Source organism: Symsagittifera roscoffensis, chromosome 2 (assembly GCF_963678635.1).
Source record: "Symsagittifera roscoffensis chromosome 2, txSymRosc1.1, whole genome shotgun sequence".
NCBI classification, from domain to species: Eukaryota; Metazoa; Xenacoelomorpha; order Acoela; family Convolutidae; genus Symsagittifera; species Symsagittifera roscoffensis.
The window spans coordinates 57406491-57426340 of NC_087063.1; the positions used below are offsets into that span (position 1 = coordinate 57406491).

Below are 19850 nucleotides of genomic sequence, written 5' to 3' on the forward strand. Positions count from 1 at the left end.
TGTATGATAAGCATTTTCGGTGTATGGAGGTCAACCCGGGTTTTTACTGCTGCTCCATAATAATTCAAAAGCAGTCGGAACATTCAGGGCTTCGCCCTGATACGAGCAGTCTTGTATAAGTTTGAGCTCAAGGCGTCAATATCTGTCTATAAAAAGACTTTATGCTATAAAAAGTTTCGTTCAAAATGGCTAATTAAAAATTCGCATAAAAACTAACACGAACAAATTTTGTTTTCACTTATTTCTTCGAAAATAGGAACAAAAACTTACAGACCAGTCGTTTGTGACACTGAGACAAGTTTTTTGATTTTTAAAAGCTGAATCACCGACCACTACTGGGATGTTTCATAAAACTACTGGGACGTTTCATGAAGACTTTTTTGGAGGTCCAATTCTTTTAAAATATTTTTCAGAATCCAGTTCAACACTCTGGCAGTGAGCAGAGACCCCGATCAAATCTACCCTAATTTACCAGATCCACATGGTAACGATTAAAGCCATTCTGCTTTACAATCATTCAAACAATTAGTTGTTCTCGTAATGAAATTGAATGTTGCGCTTGTCTTTCTCAGTGGCCGTGTTCAAAATATGCGTGGCCAACAGATACAAGCTTGACAAGCAGCTCCGTAAGCTACAAGAACAGATCAGGTCTGTGTTTGCATCCCAATTTAACCATTTCTCTATCTCGAATCATCACTTCCATTAAACGGTTCACTTAAAAAGTGTTTTATTTTAGAAAGAGGTAAGTAAGCAATTCAGGGAAGTTACCTCTAATCATTTAATTCAGAAGTCTTATGATCTTTGTCAAACTTCACATAAATTACCAAGTAAATGCACACTAAGCTAAATATATGAAAAGCACAAAAAGATTGTAGTCAAGTATTCTTGTATTGTGTGGACCAAGTAAACAATCTCTTCCCGTAAATCAATTTAGGGGGGAGAAAGCTCACTTGGTTAAAAGTAATAATTTTCAGCCAATCAGATTTGAGGGGGAGGGTTCTCATGCTGGATGGAGCGAATGCTGGAAAAATTTGAACCAATCAAAATCGCTAGCCGTTCCTATTGGCTAAATGCCTTTCTCACAAGTTCGAAGTCAAAATTAACAGAAAATTATATTACATTAAATATACTAGATGCAGATATAATAGGTGCAGGTATAACAAATTTAGTTTTTTGTTCTTCCATTTTTTTTGTAAATTGGTATCATAAAAATTATTAAATTTGTTCCAATCCGCCTTCGATCCGGCATTAATTTCATTCATCTGCTTATAATATATTCGGTCAATATTAACACTAATGGCCTGGTTTTATTTGATTGCATTTAGATTTTTGCGATTTCTCCGGACCTATTGTGTTGCTGATACCACTCAAAGATTGATATTTCTGGGAAAAAGTGAAAACTTTTAAATTTCTTGTTTCAGGATCGATGTTGACAACGTAGCTCTGAAGGCGAAACTCAATGAAGCGGAGGTGAGTCATATCCATCCATAAAATAATCTGGAGACTCTAAATTCAATGAACACCTAGAAACGTTTCTTTTCTGATCATTTTCTTTTGATGCGTATTCATAGGTTCCAAAACATAAAATCAGTCCCATAGGATCCAAAATAAAAAAAAGGTCGCATAATTTCCACATCGGCTCTAAATTTCGTATAGTGTCCATGGCAAGCTCGCAACACGTTGGCGCGGCTGCGGCGGTCACTATTCTGCAGCTTGAGTTTGTACTATTTGAACAGTAAACAATCAATCCATAAATTCGTTGGCTCAAATTTCAACCAATCAGAATTCAAGAAGATAAATTTTGGAACTTATGCGACTGATTTTTTATTTTGGTACCTATGAATATTGGAACCTATGGGAATTCACCTTTGTTTTAGATAAAGCATGGTCTGATTTGCAAAAAAAAGTTGAAACAGATTATATGCAAAAAAAAATGTCTTTTCAACTCTTTTTCGCTGACTGCTTAGCCCGAGACGCTACTTAAATTTTCTCGACAATACATTTTTGTCTTCTGCAGATTGCAGCTCAGGCTGAGAGAGAAGGCAACGTAGCCGAACAGAAACGTCTGCAGGGCAAAGCACTGACATATGGGGCCACGATCCAGCTGGAGCACCAGTTCTCCCACCGGTTCATCCACGTGAACACGAACAAGACTTCGAGGACATCCTCGAGCGACATGATGGTGGAGTTGCTGCCTCACAGTGCTAAAAGCGCACACTTCAAAATCATGCCCAGATACAAAGTGAAGTCGGAGGGAGATGTGGTAAGTGTTGTTGCGAGCGAAACCCACTTTAAAACATTATTACAATTTTTAGTTTTTTTTCAGAAATATTTACGATTAGTAACAGAGACAGTATGTTTTATGCAGCCGCAGTTCGCGAACACAAAGTCATGTTCCAGAGAGTATTGCGCAGTTTTTAAAAAAAGGTCAATCGCGCGATAGCAACAATCGCTCTTCCTCAGGGATTCGACCACCTGCCGACCCAAAGGGTCCCCCCTTTGGTGCTTTTTAAGAAATCCATTTTTGGCCGACCGACCCTAAAGTTTTTCTAAAGGCGCCTTTGACGCCAATATATACTATTTTTTGAGGTGGAGCGCGCGCCAAAAAACGCGATTTTTTTGTCAACATTTTTCAAAAAAGCCCAAAAAGGGCTTTTTTGACCTGTTTTTTCAAAAATTTGCCTGCAGCGCAGAAAATTTGGCCAAAACAGTCTTTTTAGTGCTTTAGGAGAGCTCGGAAAATCAAATTGGTCAGCTTAAAAAAAGGTCGTCAAAATTTTCGAACTTTTTTTGAAAATCCCCCCCCCCCCCTCGAGAAAATCCTAGATCCGCCCCTGTTGGCGCTGAAGGTGCTTCGAATTTTTTGGGTGGTTCGAATAGTGCAAAAATAAGGACTATTTTTCAAAATGTGTAGGTATTTTTTCGCAAAAACGAAATGGTTCTTGGAAAGTATTGCTGGCGAATTTTTTCCCCAATTTTAGGTGCGCTATGACGACCAAGTGGTGCTTGAGAGCGTGAAGAGCTTAGGCCAGTATCTCAAAGTCAGCGCCCTTCCCCTCAAACGACTCATCAGCCCCGAGGCCGGAAAGTGAGTTCGCTCAAGTTACATGCCTCACAATAAAACAGAGGTCGAAACTTCATCTATCAATTTTTTTTTTCGATTTAGAAAGTAGGTAGTTTTCTAAGCTAATGGCATAAAGATCATTAAATTTAATGTGCTTCTTCAATATATTTTAAAATAATTTCAGAGCCAAAAGCTTATGGAAAACATTTTTTTTGATTGGACAAGTGTTATTACTCTAGAATGGAAGTCAACTTGTCAGTACGGCAATCGGGTCTGAAGATTTACCAGTTCTCAAAGGCAGACGACTCACGGCACAAATATTTGGTGGTAGGCAAAATCACTTGATATCCACATCTATTAGTGAAAAAAGGCAAAAAGCGAGGACCTTATAAAGTTTCCTTATCTTTGGTTTGGTTTTCAGGGTGGTTCCATTGTGCGATTGTTTCATAAGGAGCTGGAAGCATACGTTGTTGCTGAGGGACTATTTGATTGGTCAGACACCCAAGGAAGTATGTTCACGCCGCGCAAATGCGGTTTAATATCATTTGTTTTTGAAATGGACTGAAAATTTTAGATAGTTTTTCTGAATATTATGCGGCATATCGCTGTTTTGAGTGACAAATTGGCCTCCTCAACTGACGAGCATTAACTATCTTGTCTCTAAGATGCTCTATCAAACGAAACGTTAATCAACACATTCTAAATTGATCTGAACTGCAGCTTATGCTCATGTCGTTTCAGTACACCTTAGGGTGCGAGAGATAGACCCCTCCGCTCCTAAGACCATGTCCCCATCATCTAGTGCCATCACCTACTGGCAACTAGAGCTGGAGGAGGGACCACTGCGAGGTATGTATTGATCCTGTTCTTCAAACTTTTTATTCTGAACTAATTCTACAAAACAGTTCTCTATTTTTTTGACCTATTACCTCAACAACTTGGAAAATTGAAAATGGAAAACAAAAATACAAAATCGAAAGACAATTATTGTTTTCGGTTTTTTTAGGTGATCCAATCAAGTGGGAGAGCCAGCTTCGCTTCCGCAACATGGTCACCCGCAAGTATCTCACAATTGCACCCGACCGCAGTTTCTTCATGACCAGGAGCGGAAAGGATCCCAATACAGTGTGGCGAGTGACTCCAGTTATCGGAGAGGATCTCTATCTAGATGGGGACTCCTATGCCAGATTCGAGCATGTGGTGACTGGATTGTGGATGCATGCTATGTCAAGTAAGTTGCAATGCGAAACTTTCTGAGTCATTGCTGATTTACATTTTCAAAACAATTTCAGACGATTTCATGAAGAAGGGGCGTGGCGCTGCTGTGTCGCGAGGCGGGAAAAGAGGGAAAGGAGGTAAGAGCAGCATGTCTGACCTGGAGTGGGACGATGCCCAGTGCAAGATGTTGGGAACAAGTGAGAGCATGCAGTATGATGACGCGTTCACACTCCAAGTGGTAACACATCAGTCTAACACATATGCCTGGAACACAAAAACCAGAACTTAATAGTTGACACCATGCCCTCTTTTAGAGAAAATAGAGAAGCCACTCTTGTATGTATTTTTGAGTCCGAAACTAAATTACATGATTAGTACGATTCCAGGTGTCAGAAGATCTGCAAAGGGCGTTCAATTTCGTGGCCGGCTGTGTCCCCCTACTGCAGAAGTTCGTGCAGGAAAAGAGCGATAAGTCAGGTGGGGTGCAGTTGAACGAGGAGGCGTGTGTCAGAGTGTGTAGTCTGCTGGACAGTCTAACGGAGTCCATGTTTGAGCATGGTATTATAAAAAAATACAGACAGAAACTGCTGCGGAACTTGATGGTAATTTACAGAGATTACAAACTTATTCTCAATACTCTGAAAGTCCAGGTCGGCCAACCGACCAGGGGCGGATTCAGTGCTTTGGGAGAGCTCGAAAAATCAATTTGGTCGACCTAAAAAAAAAAAAAAGGTCGTCAAAATTTTGGAAAAGTTTTCGAAAACCCGCCCCCCCCCCTCTCGAGAAAATCCTAGATCCGCCCCTGCAACCGACCAAAATTATTTTACAAACGTTTGCTTGAACAGCCGTTTTTGAGCTTTTTAAATAACAATAGTTTTTGTTTTAATTTTTGTGTGGGTGCTATCGTATCATCGTTGGCATGCGAACACGGATTACTGTAATTATGTCAAAACACTTCGGCTTTTTCCTAGGAAGGATTTTTTGGACATTGGACAAGGAATCTGATTTCTTTTTTCTTTAGTTGAACTATATTATGCTTGGCTGTAATTGTCTCCTCCTAAATTTGAGCTCACTTTTGTGATGTGCAGGTTGTGGAGTTGATAATTGCGATGTTGCGACTGGACCTGGCCAATGCTGCCGACCACCACTTCCTCACCCGTATCTTCGTCAGGTGCTACGAAGTCCTCTTCACATACCTTCTGGGGGACAGCAGGAAGAACGAGTTGTACATTGCAGGACACATGGAGTTCTTCCTCACTCAGATCAGCTTCCCTGTTAGTACAAGAAAGAATGAAGAACATTCTAGAAAAAAAAACAGACGTTCAAAGGTGGTAGCTGAAAACTCACATTGAATTTTGAATGTGCTTAGTTCTACTTTTTCCTGAATTATTTTTTCTTATACTAGTTTCAACGTAGTTATTTTGGCTGGCCGAAGTTTGGTGTTGTGGGTAAAATTGAGAATCGTAAGACCTTGAAACAATAAAATTAATTCCAAACTAGAGGTGTAATCAGAAAATCAGTTCGGATTCCAAGAGAGTTTTTTTCTGGGCTTTTTTCTTACCTCCATATCTTAGGGCATAAAAATTTGTTTATTGAATATGCAGGGTGAGGTTGGGATTGAGGCGACCACAATGGTGACTGAATTGATCAGAGACAACCGACAGATAGTAGAGAGGATGCAGAGCCATCACATCGACGCATTTATACAGCTACTCTTTAAAAACCAGGTGAGGCTGATTACATCATTAAATCTTCGAATTGGTAGCCATTCATTAAAAATTTCTTCAGATGTGCCTTTGGAGCTGACTACAATATCTTCGAGGGAAATCATTTGCATGTCGAAAATCGTACTAAGAATTGAAACTTGTGTGCCTAGCTCAAAACTTCACCTGACTGAAAAACTGATAGATTTTTTGTGTATTTCAGGAAAGCTCGGATAGTTTCAACGATCGGCTTAGGTTAACGGAATTTTCTCTTGAACATCAGCCTTACGTCACGAAAATATTTAAATCTTACTAAATCTTAAGCGGCCCCAATTTTTTTTACTTCTTTTTACATGATTTTCTATCGATCTAAGTTCCATTTCTATATGTAAAAATTTTTTGCTTCAGAACTACAGATATTTGGATTTGCTCAATGTGTTGTGCGTGTGTGACGGCGTGGCCATTTCAGACAACCAGAACTACATCTGCAAAAAATGGCTAGTCGAGACCCTCGAAACCAATCAGGTAATTGACTGTGCGACAAGATTCACATGTCGCGTAACCCTCTGAAGTTTTAAGAGAGTTTAAAGCAATTGAGCCATAAGAGAGAGAGGACAAAATTACGAGCTGTTCAGATCTTCTGCGGTGTCTCCCCTGCTTATAAAACACATGCAGTTTTTGGCTATTTTTCCGGGTTGGTATTGTTGCCTCACCCACGAGCAACGAGCACGGCTCATTATGGGCCTTAACCACCCGGTCTTTTGATTGAGATGCGGAGACGTAACCACTTCACCACAACTTCCACATGACCTCAACTCGCATAGTGAAGCACAAAAGGAATCCCATGATGAACAGATTATTTCCAGAGATCATACTTTTGTATATTAGGTCGTTCGTCGTTGCTTTTATAGAATATTTGTATCTCATTCATTAGAGGTAAGAAATGTAGCGCTAAAAAACACGCGAATGTTTTAAAGTGACAATAAACGAAATTCAATTTAATTTATAGCATCAATTAAGCCCCCCCCCCACCAAAAAAATAGCATGGTTGTTACTCTAACATTGTATCGGAAAACCAAAAAAAAATGGTTTTGTTTTTGTACCATAACATTTACGACAAAGACAATGGATACTCAAAATCTATGGCGGCTTAAAGGCCATGTACGTAAAAGTTTATGAGGTTAGCTGGTCTGAATGCCAATTAGTACAAAATTTACCAAGGAAGAATCAAACTTGATTAAACATATTTTCAAATTTCAAGTTTTCTCATCGTTTCTTACTAGTTTTAAACCTTAAAAAATAACATTCGAAAATACTTCTTTTTGCCTGTGCTAAAAAATATAAAATCTTAGGATTACAGCAGGACAAAATTTTTCTCGTAAAAAGGAAATTCGCATGCAAAGAGATAAATCTTTAAGTAAATTCAGTATGCGTTGTGAAAAGATGATTCGAAAACATAGCAGCACTTTTAAGTTTTCGTCAGTCAATTTTTTAACGAAATTGATAGAATAAGGCAAAGACGACCGGTTGATGCGCAACTAGCACAGAATATGAGGTGAAAGTAATGAGATGATGAGGTGATCAAGTAATGGTTAAATGGGTGGTATTTTATGGCCCGTTAGTAAAGTTTGTATGTTTGTAAGTTTGTAAATCAGTATTAGACTTTACGGACCAAAGAAAATCGTCTGCTACCGGTGGAGGAGGGAGAGAGAAAAAATTAAATGCAACTAGCGCGACCAAGTAAAATTTAAACGCGACCGGATTACTGCGACCAAAACACACACACACACACACACACACATATATATATATATATATATATATATATATATATATATATATATATATATATATATATATATATACCAGCAAATTTAAGGGAGCAGGGGGGGGGGAGCGGACGCCCCTTCCCCTTTTTTCAGGGATTCAAACCCCTGTTGACCCTTTATACTATCTTGGGAGAACTATTTTTGGCGACGGACCCTAAAAGTTTTCTAAGGGCGCCAAAAAAACTGAATTCGTTGGTCAAAATTTTCCAAAAAGTGCCTAAAAACGCATTTTTTTGCCTTTTTTTTTAAATTTTGCCTGCGTGATATTATGGATGAGTGCTGCAATTAATATATGTTAGCCTTTTAGTGGTTTCTGCATAAATTTTTTGATAGATCAAGGGGTTGCTTAACGCAAAGTTTCATTTTTCTAATTGAGTTTTTTCCCCTCATTTGTGTGCTTTTCTATTTTTGTGAAACTTAGAGCTTGCGAAATTTGATTTTGCATCCTTAGAAACTACGTTTTTTCCAAATATCGATTTTTTTAATCAAATATCGATAATTTTTTCAACTTTCGATTGAGATCATAGCTTTGAAGTCCTCATGTTTTCTATCCAAATAAATGAGACTCAATTTCAGAATTTACCGCAACTAACATTCAGACTATCGCGACCAAAAGTCAAAATATCTGAACTTAATCCGCTGCTGTAAAATCTGCCAAAACCATAAATTTTTAAAATAATCCAATTAATTTTGAGTCACTTGTGAAACCTTGTTCAGAAAAAAAATGCAGTAAAATGGTTTGACAAAACAAAAATCCATTTTTTAAAATCTTTTCGGCAAATAATTTCATCTGCTTGAATGAAGCTTGAATGGCTAAATAGCCAATCAAACTCAACCACATTAATTTCAATCCTAGAGATATGAAAATAATGAAATTGGGCCGTTTAGTGCATACCAGTATCCAGTTTCAAGCGTTAATAATCGATTAAATTACTATTTTAGTAGCAGTCTTACTAAAGTTGAGAAACAATCGATTTAAATCAATTAATAATTGATTATAATCTCTCTTTTTTAATTATAATCCATTATAATCGATTGTCATTTCGTCAATTTTTCGATACAATTATAATAAATTATATTCGATTGTGATCCATTATTTTTACTCAAATTTCTATTTCATTAGTTTTGCACAAAAATGCATTATAATCGATTATAAATGATTCTAAGTGCTCTTTGTAGGAACTATAATCATTTATAATCGATTATAAGATTTTATAATCTCTTGGAAATTATCACGTCGATAATCATTTATAAATCCTTTAAACACCTAATTTTGGTAAAAGTAATCAATTATAATTGTCAAAAAATCATCATAATAATCCGTTATAATCGATTATTTACACCTAAACTTGGATGCGGGTAAGACCCACAACATTTCCTACATGCAAATAGCTGTGTGAACAAACAATTTTTAAACAAAATTAATGTGTAATTTTATGGGATATTGTGAGAAACTGGAAAAGAACCCAGATTTCTACAAACTGCTGAATATTACCACTTCAAGAAAATCCCATTGTGTCCAAGCGCATTTAAGATTAACGGTGAGGTTAGGGGGTGAGAACTTTTTTAATGAAATTTTGTCGCCGTTTTCAAAAGATTCAAATTGCTTTTTCGAGCTCTCTCAAGACTATATCTATACTTAGATTAGTTGGGAAAGAAATAAAAGAACCATGTATCGTACGGGACTCGAACCGGGATGTCTTCAGAATGGAATCTTAAATGATACCCCTACACCAACGATGCTTATTAGTTACTAGCTAGTAGTTTTTTCATATAAAAGCTAGCTTGTGTAGATTTTCATTTTTGCTGCTTCATGTTTTGGCTGTCATGGTCTTTAAAACAACAAGCGGGGGCAGCTATGCGTAGTTTTAGATGATTTTTAATCAGATTCCAGATGCGATAATAATTCAGTATTTCCATGAGGTTCATACGGTTGTTTTTAGTCCTGTTGTTTCCTGACTGAGACGGGAGCCCGTCTGAACCGGAGAACTAAGAAGCAGAGCCATGACAAGAGCATGACTTATGTCTCCACCAACAATGGCGCCTCATGGAAGTCACTGATTGAGATGATCAACGAAGGAGACACGGAGAGGCTCATGTTTCTCACTCACCAGTTGGACTTGTTCGAAAAGCTGTCCTTCGTACGTGCCCCATTTGCTCGGTGCTCAGTTAAACCATCACTGCTAAAAAAATCTTTGAATATTTTTGAGTTTTATTTATACCACACAGAAACCAACCGCAAAATTAACTTAAAAAATTTTGAGGCAGTGGTTAATTGTGATTGAAAACAGGTTTGGCAAGTTTTTTTTTCCACAGGGCTATTAAAACAATAAAAAGGATTTTTTAATAAATTTTTATGCCATAGGGGGGCAAATTGCAGTTTTGGGAAAATTTTAGATAGCTTAGCCGTTGCTACTGCATCGTTTTTTGGCTCGCACTCTCAATTCAAAATGAGCAGAGAAAATTGGGATAGTGGGCCAAAAACTGTTAAACAGGGGCAGCGAGGTCCCGAACGTCCCTCATACGACTTATAATTTATATTTGCTCCTATTTTTGAGCATGTAACCGTCGTCTTTTTTGTTTTTTCAAATTCAACGATTTTCGATATTAGAGACTGAGCAACTCGGCGCAAACTGTTCGTACCACACCGATTTAATTGTAGGGCAGGAATGAGTACTGCAACAAGATCATCACCACCACTCTGGACTACCTGACGTGGGAGGAGGCATTCATGTGCATGAGTGACGAGAGACTTCCGCCTGACCTCAGGGCCAAGTACTGTTCCATCATCATAGGTGAGGAGGATTTAAGCATACTATACTGAAACCAACGACTTTATCACCTGAAAATTTTTGAAACGTCTTCAGTCCTTCAGTTCTTGTTTCGACTACGACACGAAGTGACTGGAAGAAACTATGACGTAGCGTTGGTTTTTTCTTGTGTTGTATAATATCTAAGTCTTATTGGTCTTTACTCGGATTCCAAAATAGAATTTTGAAAAAATTATTTCAGTTCGAGAAAAGTAAAACCAACTTATAGCAAATGGATCCGAAAGTTGGTTTTCCGCCCAGTTTTTTTTCGCTCATTAACAAATTTGAGTATAACTAGTTCTTGAAATTATAATTTAATGGCAAAGATCTTTAAGGTTTCAGCTGCCCCGAAATCAATCATTGAAAATGTTTATTATGAAAGATTAAACTCTTGGCAGTGTTGTTCGTGGACTTCGGGGAGAACTACTCCGTGGTGGATCGGGTGCAACTGACGTTCGTCTACTCCGAACTGGAGGGTCTGAAGAGGCCAAAAACAGCCAGGGATGCTGCCAGGGTCCAAGAGAGGCCATTGAGTGAGTCGGAAGACGCAGACGCAGTGTCAATTGACTCTGTTGACAGTAACAGGGTAAATACTGTTATGAGTTATGACCGAGTTGGTTAACTCATAGAGTAATTTCGGATAGGGTACACCGTCTGCTCGTCACGCTATCTTATTTTCGGCCGGATAGATTCGTGCAACTTCTTAGTCTAATACCGATCCTAATCTTACTCTTATACTATCTAGTCTCAGGTTGTTTAACTAGTCTCTGCTAGGCTCAATAGATCTAGGGTATACTGGTTTATTGCGGCTGCTGAAGTGCTCGGGAGAGTCCAACTAATTTCTAAGTTAAATTCAAATCTCTCTAGTGCTGAAATTACAAGTAACTTCAGCACTTACAAATAAGTGGGTTGTTAGTTAGATGGATCATGATTGGTTAATATTAAATACTTTACATTGGTAAAATATCTAATTTATCCAATCATAAAATGTAGTTTAGATCAGGTTCCACCCATCCGGGTTTTACAGAGTTTTTTAGAATAGTTCTTCTGCAATTCGAAGGATGGATGATGGACGTTGGTTTTTGGCGAACATCATATTTCTTCTGTTTCCTCTTTGTTAAAGAAGTTCCAGGAAGCTGGAGTTAGAGACGTAAGACGTTGTGTCTTCTAGTGACAACGACTAAGTCTTTGCAACAAACTCAAATCTGATTTCAGAATGGTTTGCTATGTCAGGTTTTTCTGTTCTGCGTGGAGAACTTCTTTTGTGTCTGATCTAGTTTGGGAATGGCGTGGAGATTGTGCGTGGAGGGGATGCCTGGTTACTCGGATCTGTACGTATACTTGAACATCGAGGTGGTCATTGGTCTAGTTCAATGAAGTCCTTTTCTGCGAAGTCAAGTCGTACTCTAAATCCTTTGAGTTGTGATTGTGAGTGGCATATCGATTGTGGTTGGTCATTCTCTCTCGAGTGTAGTGGGGTCGTTTTGTCTTTAGATGTTCGTCCTTGGTGTTGTATTCTGATCTATGTATTGCACAATGTAATTTACATTTTATAAAACATTTATTAGTTTAATATTTTTTAATTATGATTTTTGTTAGTTGTTTTCACAAAAGCTTTTTGTTTTAGTTCGGTTATTTTGAAGAGTTACTCACACTTGAGTAGCTCTTATTAAAAATAGAGGTGTGGTCACAAAGCGTGGATGTAGCGCGGTGGGTTAGGCCGGCTATAGAGCATGCTCAGGACGTCCTTCCTGGTGGGTTAGGCCAGGAGTGGGAGTATGATTTCATGCGGTTTTTGTGAGGGGTCCTGTTATGTGACAACGTTTTATGTTGGGTTTGTTGTGGTTTTTCTTATGTTTTGTTGGTTGTGTCCTTTTTTCAAAAAGCAAATTGTTCGTGGTATGGGTTTGTCTTTCGACTTTTTTGTGTTTTATTATTTCTTTCTTAGACTTTATAATAGTCTTCAAAAGAATAAATTATCCAGTTTTAAACTGGGTTAATCCGGTTTGGGTACCGTTGGTTTCCTTTTCTTAGTCATGCTGTTATGCTTTGTGTTGTGGTGTTTAGTAAGCTGCATTGGTTAGTTTTGTTTAGTATATAATTCCTTTCCAACCGGGTTAAAGGAAATATTGAAACTTGTTATCGTGTGTTAGAGTTGTTGAGTGTGAAAACTTGAAACTGAAATTCATTATTTTAAACAATTCTTCGTGGGCGAGCTGTGCGAGTGTGGATAGAATTTCTGTGCGAATGAATGAAAATACCAAAAGGTTAGTACTGCATTTGCATTTTATTAAATTTCTGCATAGAATTTGGAAATTTACTGCTAGTTATGGGGGAATTTTTTAAGTTACAAATTTTCATCATAATTAGATTTACTGCTTGTGGGGGAAATTTTATAAATGAATTTACTGCATTGATATTAAATTTATAAATGTATAAGTGTAACTGATTAATAGAATTTTTAAAATTGTTTGATGAAATTTGCGATTTTTTTTGTCTTTTGTGGTTTTTGTAGGTGATTGTCGGATGAAGGCTAAAAATCTAAAGAAAACATGGATAAAGTATGGTGAGTTTTTTAATATTTTAATTAGTTAGTAATATTCATTTAATTCATACTTACCTGTTAGTCGTCGGGGAAAAAACCGTGGGGGAAAATGTCGTGAATTAGTTCTGAAGTTGTTAGTAGTTTAGCTAAGATGCGGATGATATTTTTAGTCTGAAGCAGTGGCCAAAGCAATTGAAGTGCCTTAATGGTGGTTAGTTCTTCAGTGCCAACTGCAAACTCATAAGGTGTGTTTTGGATTAGATTATATAATTTGTGATTGAATTTAGTGTTGTGGATGAATTCTAAAATTGGGATTTCTATGGGTTGTACAAACTCGTGCGGGATAAGGAAGGGTCGGGATTCTTCGGCGTTGAAGGTCTTGGTGATGGGACAGAAGATGTACATTTGGGTTATGGGGTCATAATTACGAAGAATACCATGGAGGTTAGTGTCTTTAATACAATATGTGAAATTTAGGAAAAATGGTGAAGTGTATTTGGAATTAATGAATTGAAAACGATGGTGTGGTTGTCTAGAGGGTGTGTGTAGGTCAAAGTGATTTTGGATGAAGCGATAATAACTATATGTGTGGGTTTGTTTAGTGCGCAACATAATATCGTGTGAGCAGTGCAGATCTCTTTCGTGTGGTGCAAGAAAATGAAAGGTTAGTGAAAATATTTGGAAGCGTTCTTTAAAACTTTCGTATGCTTGTGTGTCTGTTAGTGCTTCTGAAATAATGTGATCAAACTTTCGGTCGAAGATGTTTAGTGTAAATATATATGGTGTCTTGATGAAAAATTTCTCGGTAATTTGTGGATTAGCGAAGCGATCGTCGTCTAAGAATTGATCTTGGTTAGCTCTGATGATGTTGTGATCATAGTATTCGAGTGTATATTCGTTAGCTCTAGGTGCAGTGTGTGTTTTTAGTGATTTTTTATATCCAACGTAAGTAAATTGTCTAGCGGTTAGTGGTGTAGTGAGTCGATATAGCATGTCCGTATTTCGCTCTATATCGATGTGAGTGTTAGATAAAGGTAAGCAAAGAGGGTTAGTGAAATGATAATATGAGGTCCAAGAGAGAGTGGGCATTAAAACGTATTCATCTACAAAGTTGCGTGTTTCGTTAGTGTCATGGGGGGTGTTTAAGGTGTATTGTGGGAATGAGGGTAAGGTGATGGCTAAAAATTCTTTTGTGTTAGTGTGCTTGGGGTGGTTGATGTATTCACGGGCTGTTCCTGGTTTTGCTGGGAAAGGATGGTTGGGGAACTTTCTTTTAAAAGTGCGGTAAGCTCTATTAGTGTTGAGTGAAGATTCAGTTGATGTGGATGATGGTGCTAATGATTCAGTATAATTTGAAGAGGGTGTAGGGGTAGGGGGGTTGGATGAATTTATAGTGGAGGAGATTTGGTTTATGGTTGGGGTATGGAGGTGGTAGGGTTGTTGTTGAAGGGTAATAAAATTATCTAGCTCTGGGGAGATTCGGGGGGTATCTGGAGAATGAGATGATTGGTCAGAATGGTATGAGGAGTAGGTTGGGGTAACTTGGGAAGCATAAGAGGGTGTGGGAGTAATGGGGTCAGGGTTATTGGATAATATGGGTTGAAAAGGGGGTTGAGAAAAATTAGAAGAGTTATGAAAATTATTGGATGGGGATGGTTCTGAGTCGGCAAATTCATCGGGGGTTTCAATATTCGGGTTATTGAGTTGTGAGATGGAATATAAAACTGAGATGTGTGAATTAGTGTCGGAATTCATGCCTGATGTTACATTACTAGATGGAAAATCGGGTGGCGGAAAAGCAAAAAGTGGTATTATTGGGATTGTAGAGGTAAGATTGGTTGGGTGGGAATTTGATCGGTGTAGTGATCCAAGTTGGCGGCTCATCGTGGGCTAAAAAAATGATTATTTTGAGACTGAAAAGCGGTGGTATGGGGTTGTTCAATAATTTGTTCATAAGTATTATCATCTTGTGACTGGTGTGTCATTATATGTTGGATGGGACTTTGTGATGTGGTGAGTCGAAAATTTGGATTATGTGTGATGGCTAAATTTCGAAAATTTCGTGGGACTAGGGATAGTGGATGGTTATTTGGTAGGGGTGGTAATTGTGGTGCCGTTGGCGTTATGTCTACATTGTTATGTTCTTCGTCGTATGTATTTTGTCGTGTTGCTATTTTTGTGTTATATTCTTTTATTTGTGCGTCTAAAAGAATTTTGTTTATAGATGTAGAAAAGATTCCAAAAAATCCTGCAAATAGTATGCGTGCTACACTTGCTTGTCGATTGACTTGTGTGTGTATAGCACATGTGTTGTAGATTCCTTTTAAAAGTGAGAAAAGAAATCCAATAAAGTTAAACATTGCGTATAAAATAGTCAATTTTTCTAAGATGTAGTAGGGCCATCCTAGAAAATCGAGGATCTCATTTTTGAGTGTAACAAAGCTAAAAATGTTAATTGGTGATATATCTTGGGGACGGTATTTTTCACCGTTTAGATATATATAATCTTTAATGTCTTTAAAATATCCGCTATAGTCTTGCGTGTAGATATCGGCAAATCCTGCGGTTTCTGCAAGTTTGCGTAAATTTTGGTCTATTGATTGTCTTTGTATAGTGTCCATTTGTGTTAATAATTCTTGGAATTGTTGTGTTCTAATGTGATGTTGAATATCTGATTTTGAATAGATTCCTATTGATTGTAAGTCTATATTTGGGTTTCGAGCAATAGCGCGAATGCTTTCTGGTGAAAATTTTTTGAGTGATTGCATTAATGTGGGATATGGAGTGAGAAGATAATATTTATTTTCATCAGGGTTTAGTTGTACTACATTGTGGCTGTTTTCTGATCCACATGGGACTGCGGTATCCCAGAAATAGGTTCTTCGTGAAAGTGTATCCACGAAATGTACTTTATTCTTATAAAAGATAGGGATTCTTTTATAACATCGTTTATCTTCAAAAACGTATAGTGGTGATACTTTTTTAGTACAAGTATAAAACCATAAGATGTTTCCTTCATAGTCTAAAAAATTTGATCTATTTCCAGATAATAAGTATCCTGCATAGGGTATTTTTAATACTGCTAGTGCAAGTGATTGTAATATTTGTGTTCGTTCTAATTCGCATAGTTGGTGTAGTGTTTCTAATTCTGAGAGTGACATTTCTTGAAAAATTCGGCTAATTGTATAATCTAGTTTCATATCTAAATGAATATCATAGTGGATATTACCGAAATATGTAGTATTCATTAGTGATAATTCTTGTAAGCGTGTGCTTCTGGTGTCATGGGGTTTTAGATGTCCACCAGGTTGTCCGTTGCTTTTTTCAAAATTAACTGGTATATAGGATGTTCCTTCGTTTGGAGGATGACCTGTGGCATATGGGTCGATTTTTACTTTTCCAGTGGTCATGTCGAATCCTTTTTCGTATTCAACTAATATCTCGGAGTATTGTGTTTTGTGAAGTGGGTTTCTGTATTTACATGCAAGTTCTGTTTCTTGATATATTTGAAAACGTGTCAATTTATTTTCTATATTGTCTATGTTTCTAAAATTAGAACTTAGTTTTCGTGATGGATGGACTTGTTCATATGGAATTGATTGTATAAAATATTTTTCGTGAAATTTTATCATACGAGCGTGTATTTTTGCTACTTGAAATGTTGTACATGTGTCTTCGGGGAACCAAACAATTGTTGCTTGTGTTCTCGTTGTAGGGTCGCAATAACCTTGATCATTTTTACAAGGTAATCGGATTCCTTGATAGATCATTGTATTATCTGATAAATCTCGTGTTAGTTGTATTTTTTCGAGTTGTATTTTCCAATCGAAAAACATTATTTCTTGGTATCCTTTATTTTTTGTGTCTGCTTTGCAGTTTGATGGGTCATTTATACCAATGTGTGGTATCCAATGTTTATCGTGTAGGTCATAGGTTAATCGTCGGTGTGCGCCGTTATATGGGTATTTTTCGTCTAGTTTTATATGTCCTTGGTGTCTTTCAAGTTGTGATTGATGTACAGAGTCTGAAAAAACTTGAAAGTTAACTAACCTTCTTTCGGAGTTTTTATTTTGTGTGATGTTTAGTCTAAGTAATTCATTTTTACAATCGTCGGGATTGAGATGTAAAAGACGTTCTATATTACTCTGATAGAATGATTCATGGTCAAGTCGGTTTTTGTTTCCGTTCGAGACTTGTGAACAATGTACTTTCTTTTCGGAAAATGTTGCTGTGAATTTATAACCTGTAACTGTTGTTGCTCGGGCTTTTGAATAGAGTGTTGCTATTACATTTGTGGTTTCTATAGCTTGTGGTTCTGTTTCACATTGTGATACTTGATTTATTGCATATTTATGTAGTGTTTTTTGTTCATTTTCTTCACAATCGTAATGTGTTACTAATAAATCTTGTGGTCCTGTACGAGGGGAAGGGTTTATGTTTTGATTTGAGATTACTAGAAAAAGGAGTTGGAGAAAAATTAATAATTTTAGAATATACATGTGTATGATAATCCTGAGTATGGATTATAAAATGTAATGTAGCCAATTGTGTTTTTTGTATATCTGTCGTATTTGTATATTACTTCAGTAGTTATAAACGGTGGTGGTAGTGATTGAGCTGTTATGTTAGGTGGGTTTAATGGGTAGGGATGTTGGGTAATATTGTTTAACTTAACTGTGATTTCAAACTTTAATTGTAAACTGTTTTGTTGGAGTATTTGAATATTGTGATCACGGATATCGTTGTGAATATCTTGGCGATATTGTAATCTATTAAGTGCCCAGTTATGAAGGCGGTTACTTTCTTGATGTTGTCCAAATAATGGTGGAGGTGCTGTAAATGTATTCCAATCTAGTCTTAAAGGAATATTTATTGATGATTGTTCTCGATATCTGGCGTCGAGATTATTTGGAAAATTTAAGTTAAAAGGTGGTGGTGAAATCTGGCTTATTGATGGTGTTGATGGTAGTGATAATGTTTCTGGTAGTGATGAGGATGTTGTTGTATCCGTAGAAATATCTATTGGGTCATTGACTAAATTTGGTTCACCTTGTGTAAATGAATGTGTAGTCCAATATGGAAATCGTGATGTTTGGTTTGTGGGGTTGAAAGGATTTTCACGTATTTGCTCAGATGTTGGTGTTGAACCTAAGTAATCTGATGGTAGGCTTGAGGTGCTACGTTGTGAAAGAAGCGTAGGGGTTTCTGGTAATATACCAATGGGGTTTTCTGGAGTGTTTTGTGATGGGGATTGAGGTATATCAAAATGAACTCGGGGAGTTTGAAAATTTCTGTTTCGTCGAGGATGTATAATTTGTCTATTTATTTCGACTGTATTTTGGTTTTGACTAGGATTTCTTATTCTACTTAGTTCTTGTGGTAGTGTTGGGTATAGGTTATATGTTGGTTCGCTTAGAGGTGCTTGTCGTTGAACTGGTTCTAGTGGTTCTGATAAACGAGCGTGTCGTTCTTCAAAAGTGTATGGATTGTCTTGAAAAGAAATTCGTGTAGATGTTTGAGGATTTTGAGTAATTGAAGATGGTGTTGGGTTATCTTGGGATGATGTCGGTGAAGACTGACTTTGTGACTGTTGGGTAGCAATTTTTGATAGTTTTTTGAATTATTACTTTAGTGAGAAATTTTGTGTTTATTATAATATTCTTCCAAAAAAAGAATTAGAAGGATTGTTGCTAGGGCAAATGTGAGGATTGCTTTCTTTAAACATTTACATATGGTCAAAATGAGGGATGATAAGAATGCTATGAAAATTACAAACAATAAAAAAATATCAGTTCTACTGAAAATTGTTCGTATCATTTAGACAAGTTATATGAATCGTACCTGTGGATATAATCAAGGGTTTTGGAAAGTTGGAGGAATAGTTCGAGTATAGTGTAGAAAATTAAAAAAAATGTTACAAAAAATGATTAGGATTATTAGAAAAGATTCAAGTATATCAAAAAGAAATATTATAAAGGTTTCAAGTATTGTAAAAAAATGTTTAAAATTTATGAATATTTGAGTAACTGATTGAGAGAAGAGCATTTAAGAAATGATCTCTTGGTCGAATATTTTTTGCTGTTCGAGGCGATTTTCTAGTGTGGTCGGATTATTTATTAGTTTTTTGACAAGTGGGTTGAGTTTTGTAAAAAATTGTTGGGGGCAATTTTTATGGTGATCGGGAGGTCTTCTTTGTCTTTATTTTCATTTGTCAAATGATCTGGGGTATTTTTGAGATTTTTATACTTTAGGCTAATTAAAATGTTCATTTTGCTACTTTAGGCTAAGTTAACAAATTTGTTTTGGGGGTATTCGTGGTCTGAGTTGGGGAAATATTGTTGATCTTTGGGTTATTAGATAAGGGAGGGGTACGGTATTATGGTGATATTTATTTTAGTTGTCAAGTTGGAGTGGTTTGCTTATTTTTGACCTGGAGGTCGTAAAGTTATAGTTATAGATGTGCCTGGAGTTCTATATGATTCGTCTAATTGGTCTTAGTTTGAGTTAGAGAAGGTGACGGATTGGATGAATCCTATTGGTCTATTTTGAACTAGAATTATTGCGTACTTGTCAGCATGTTATTTTGAAAAATGTAAATGAAAAATGTTTCGAAGGTTTCAAGATAGTGAAGTATAATGTTAAAATTACTTTTGAAATTCCACTTTCTTTAAAATTTTAGAT

At 36.8% G+C, this 19850-nt stretch overlaps 1 protein-coding gene across 1 annotated transcript in view; it reads left to right on the forward strand.

The window, feature by feature from the left end:
* Positions 1–19850, forward strand: part of LOC134839885 (inositol 1,4,5-trisphosphate receptor type 1-like) — a gene marked incomplete at its 3' end in the record, with an annotated part of 81150 nt that overhangs the window by 4152 nt on the left and 57148 nt on the right. Inside the window, 17 exon segments of the mRNA XM_063855513.1 lie at positions 414–484; positions 573–648; positions 1422–1470; positions 2018–2263; positions 2982–3088; positions 3304–3391; positions 3486–3573; positions 3806–3913; positions 4071–4295; positions 4357–4520; positions 4669–4884; positions 5371–5556; positions 5887–6009; positions 6394–6510; positions 9758–9955; positions 10477–10609; positions 11023–11210. Coding sequence (XP_063711583.1) covers positions 414–484; positions 573–648; positions 1422–1470; positions 2018–2263; positions 2982–3088; positions 3304–3391; positions 3486–3573; positions 3806–3913; positions 4071–4295; positions 4357–4520; positions 4669–4884; positions 5371–5556; positions 5887–6009; positions 6394–6510; positions 9758–9955; positions 10477–10609; positions 11023–11210 — 2383 coding nt within the window.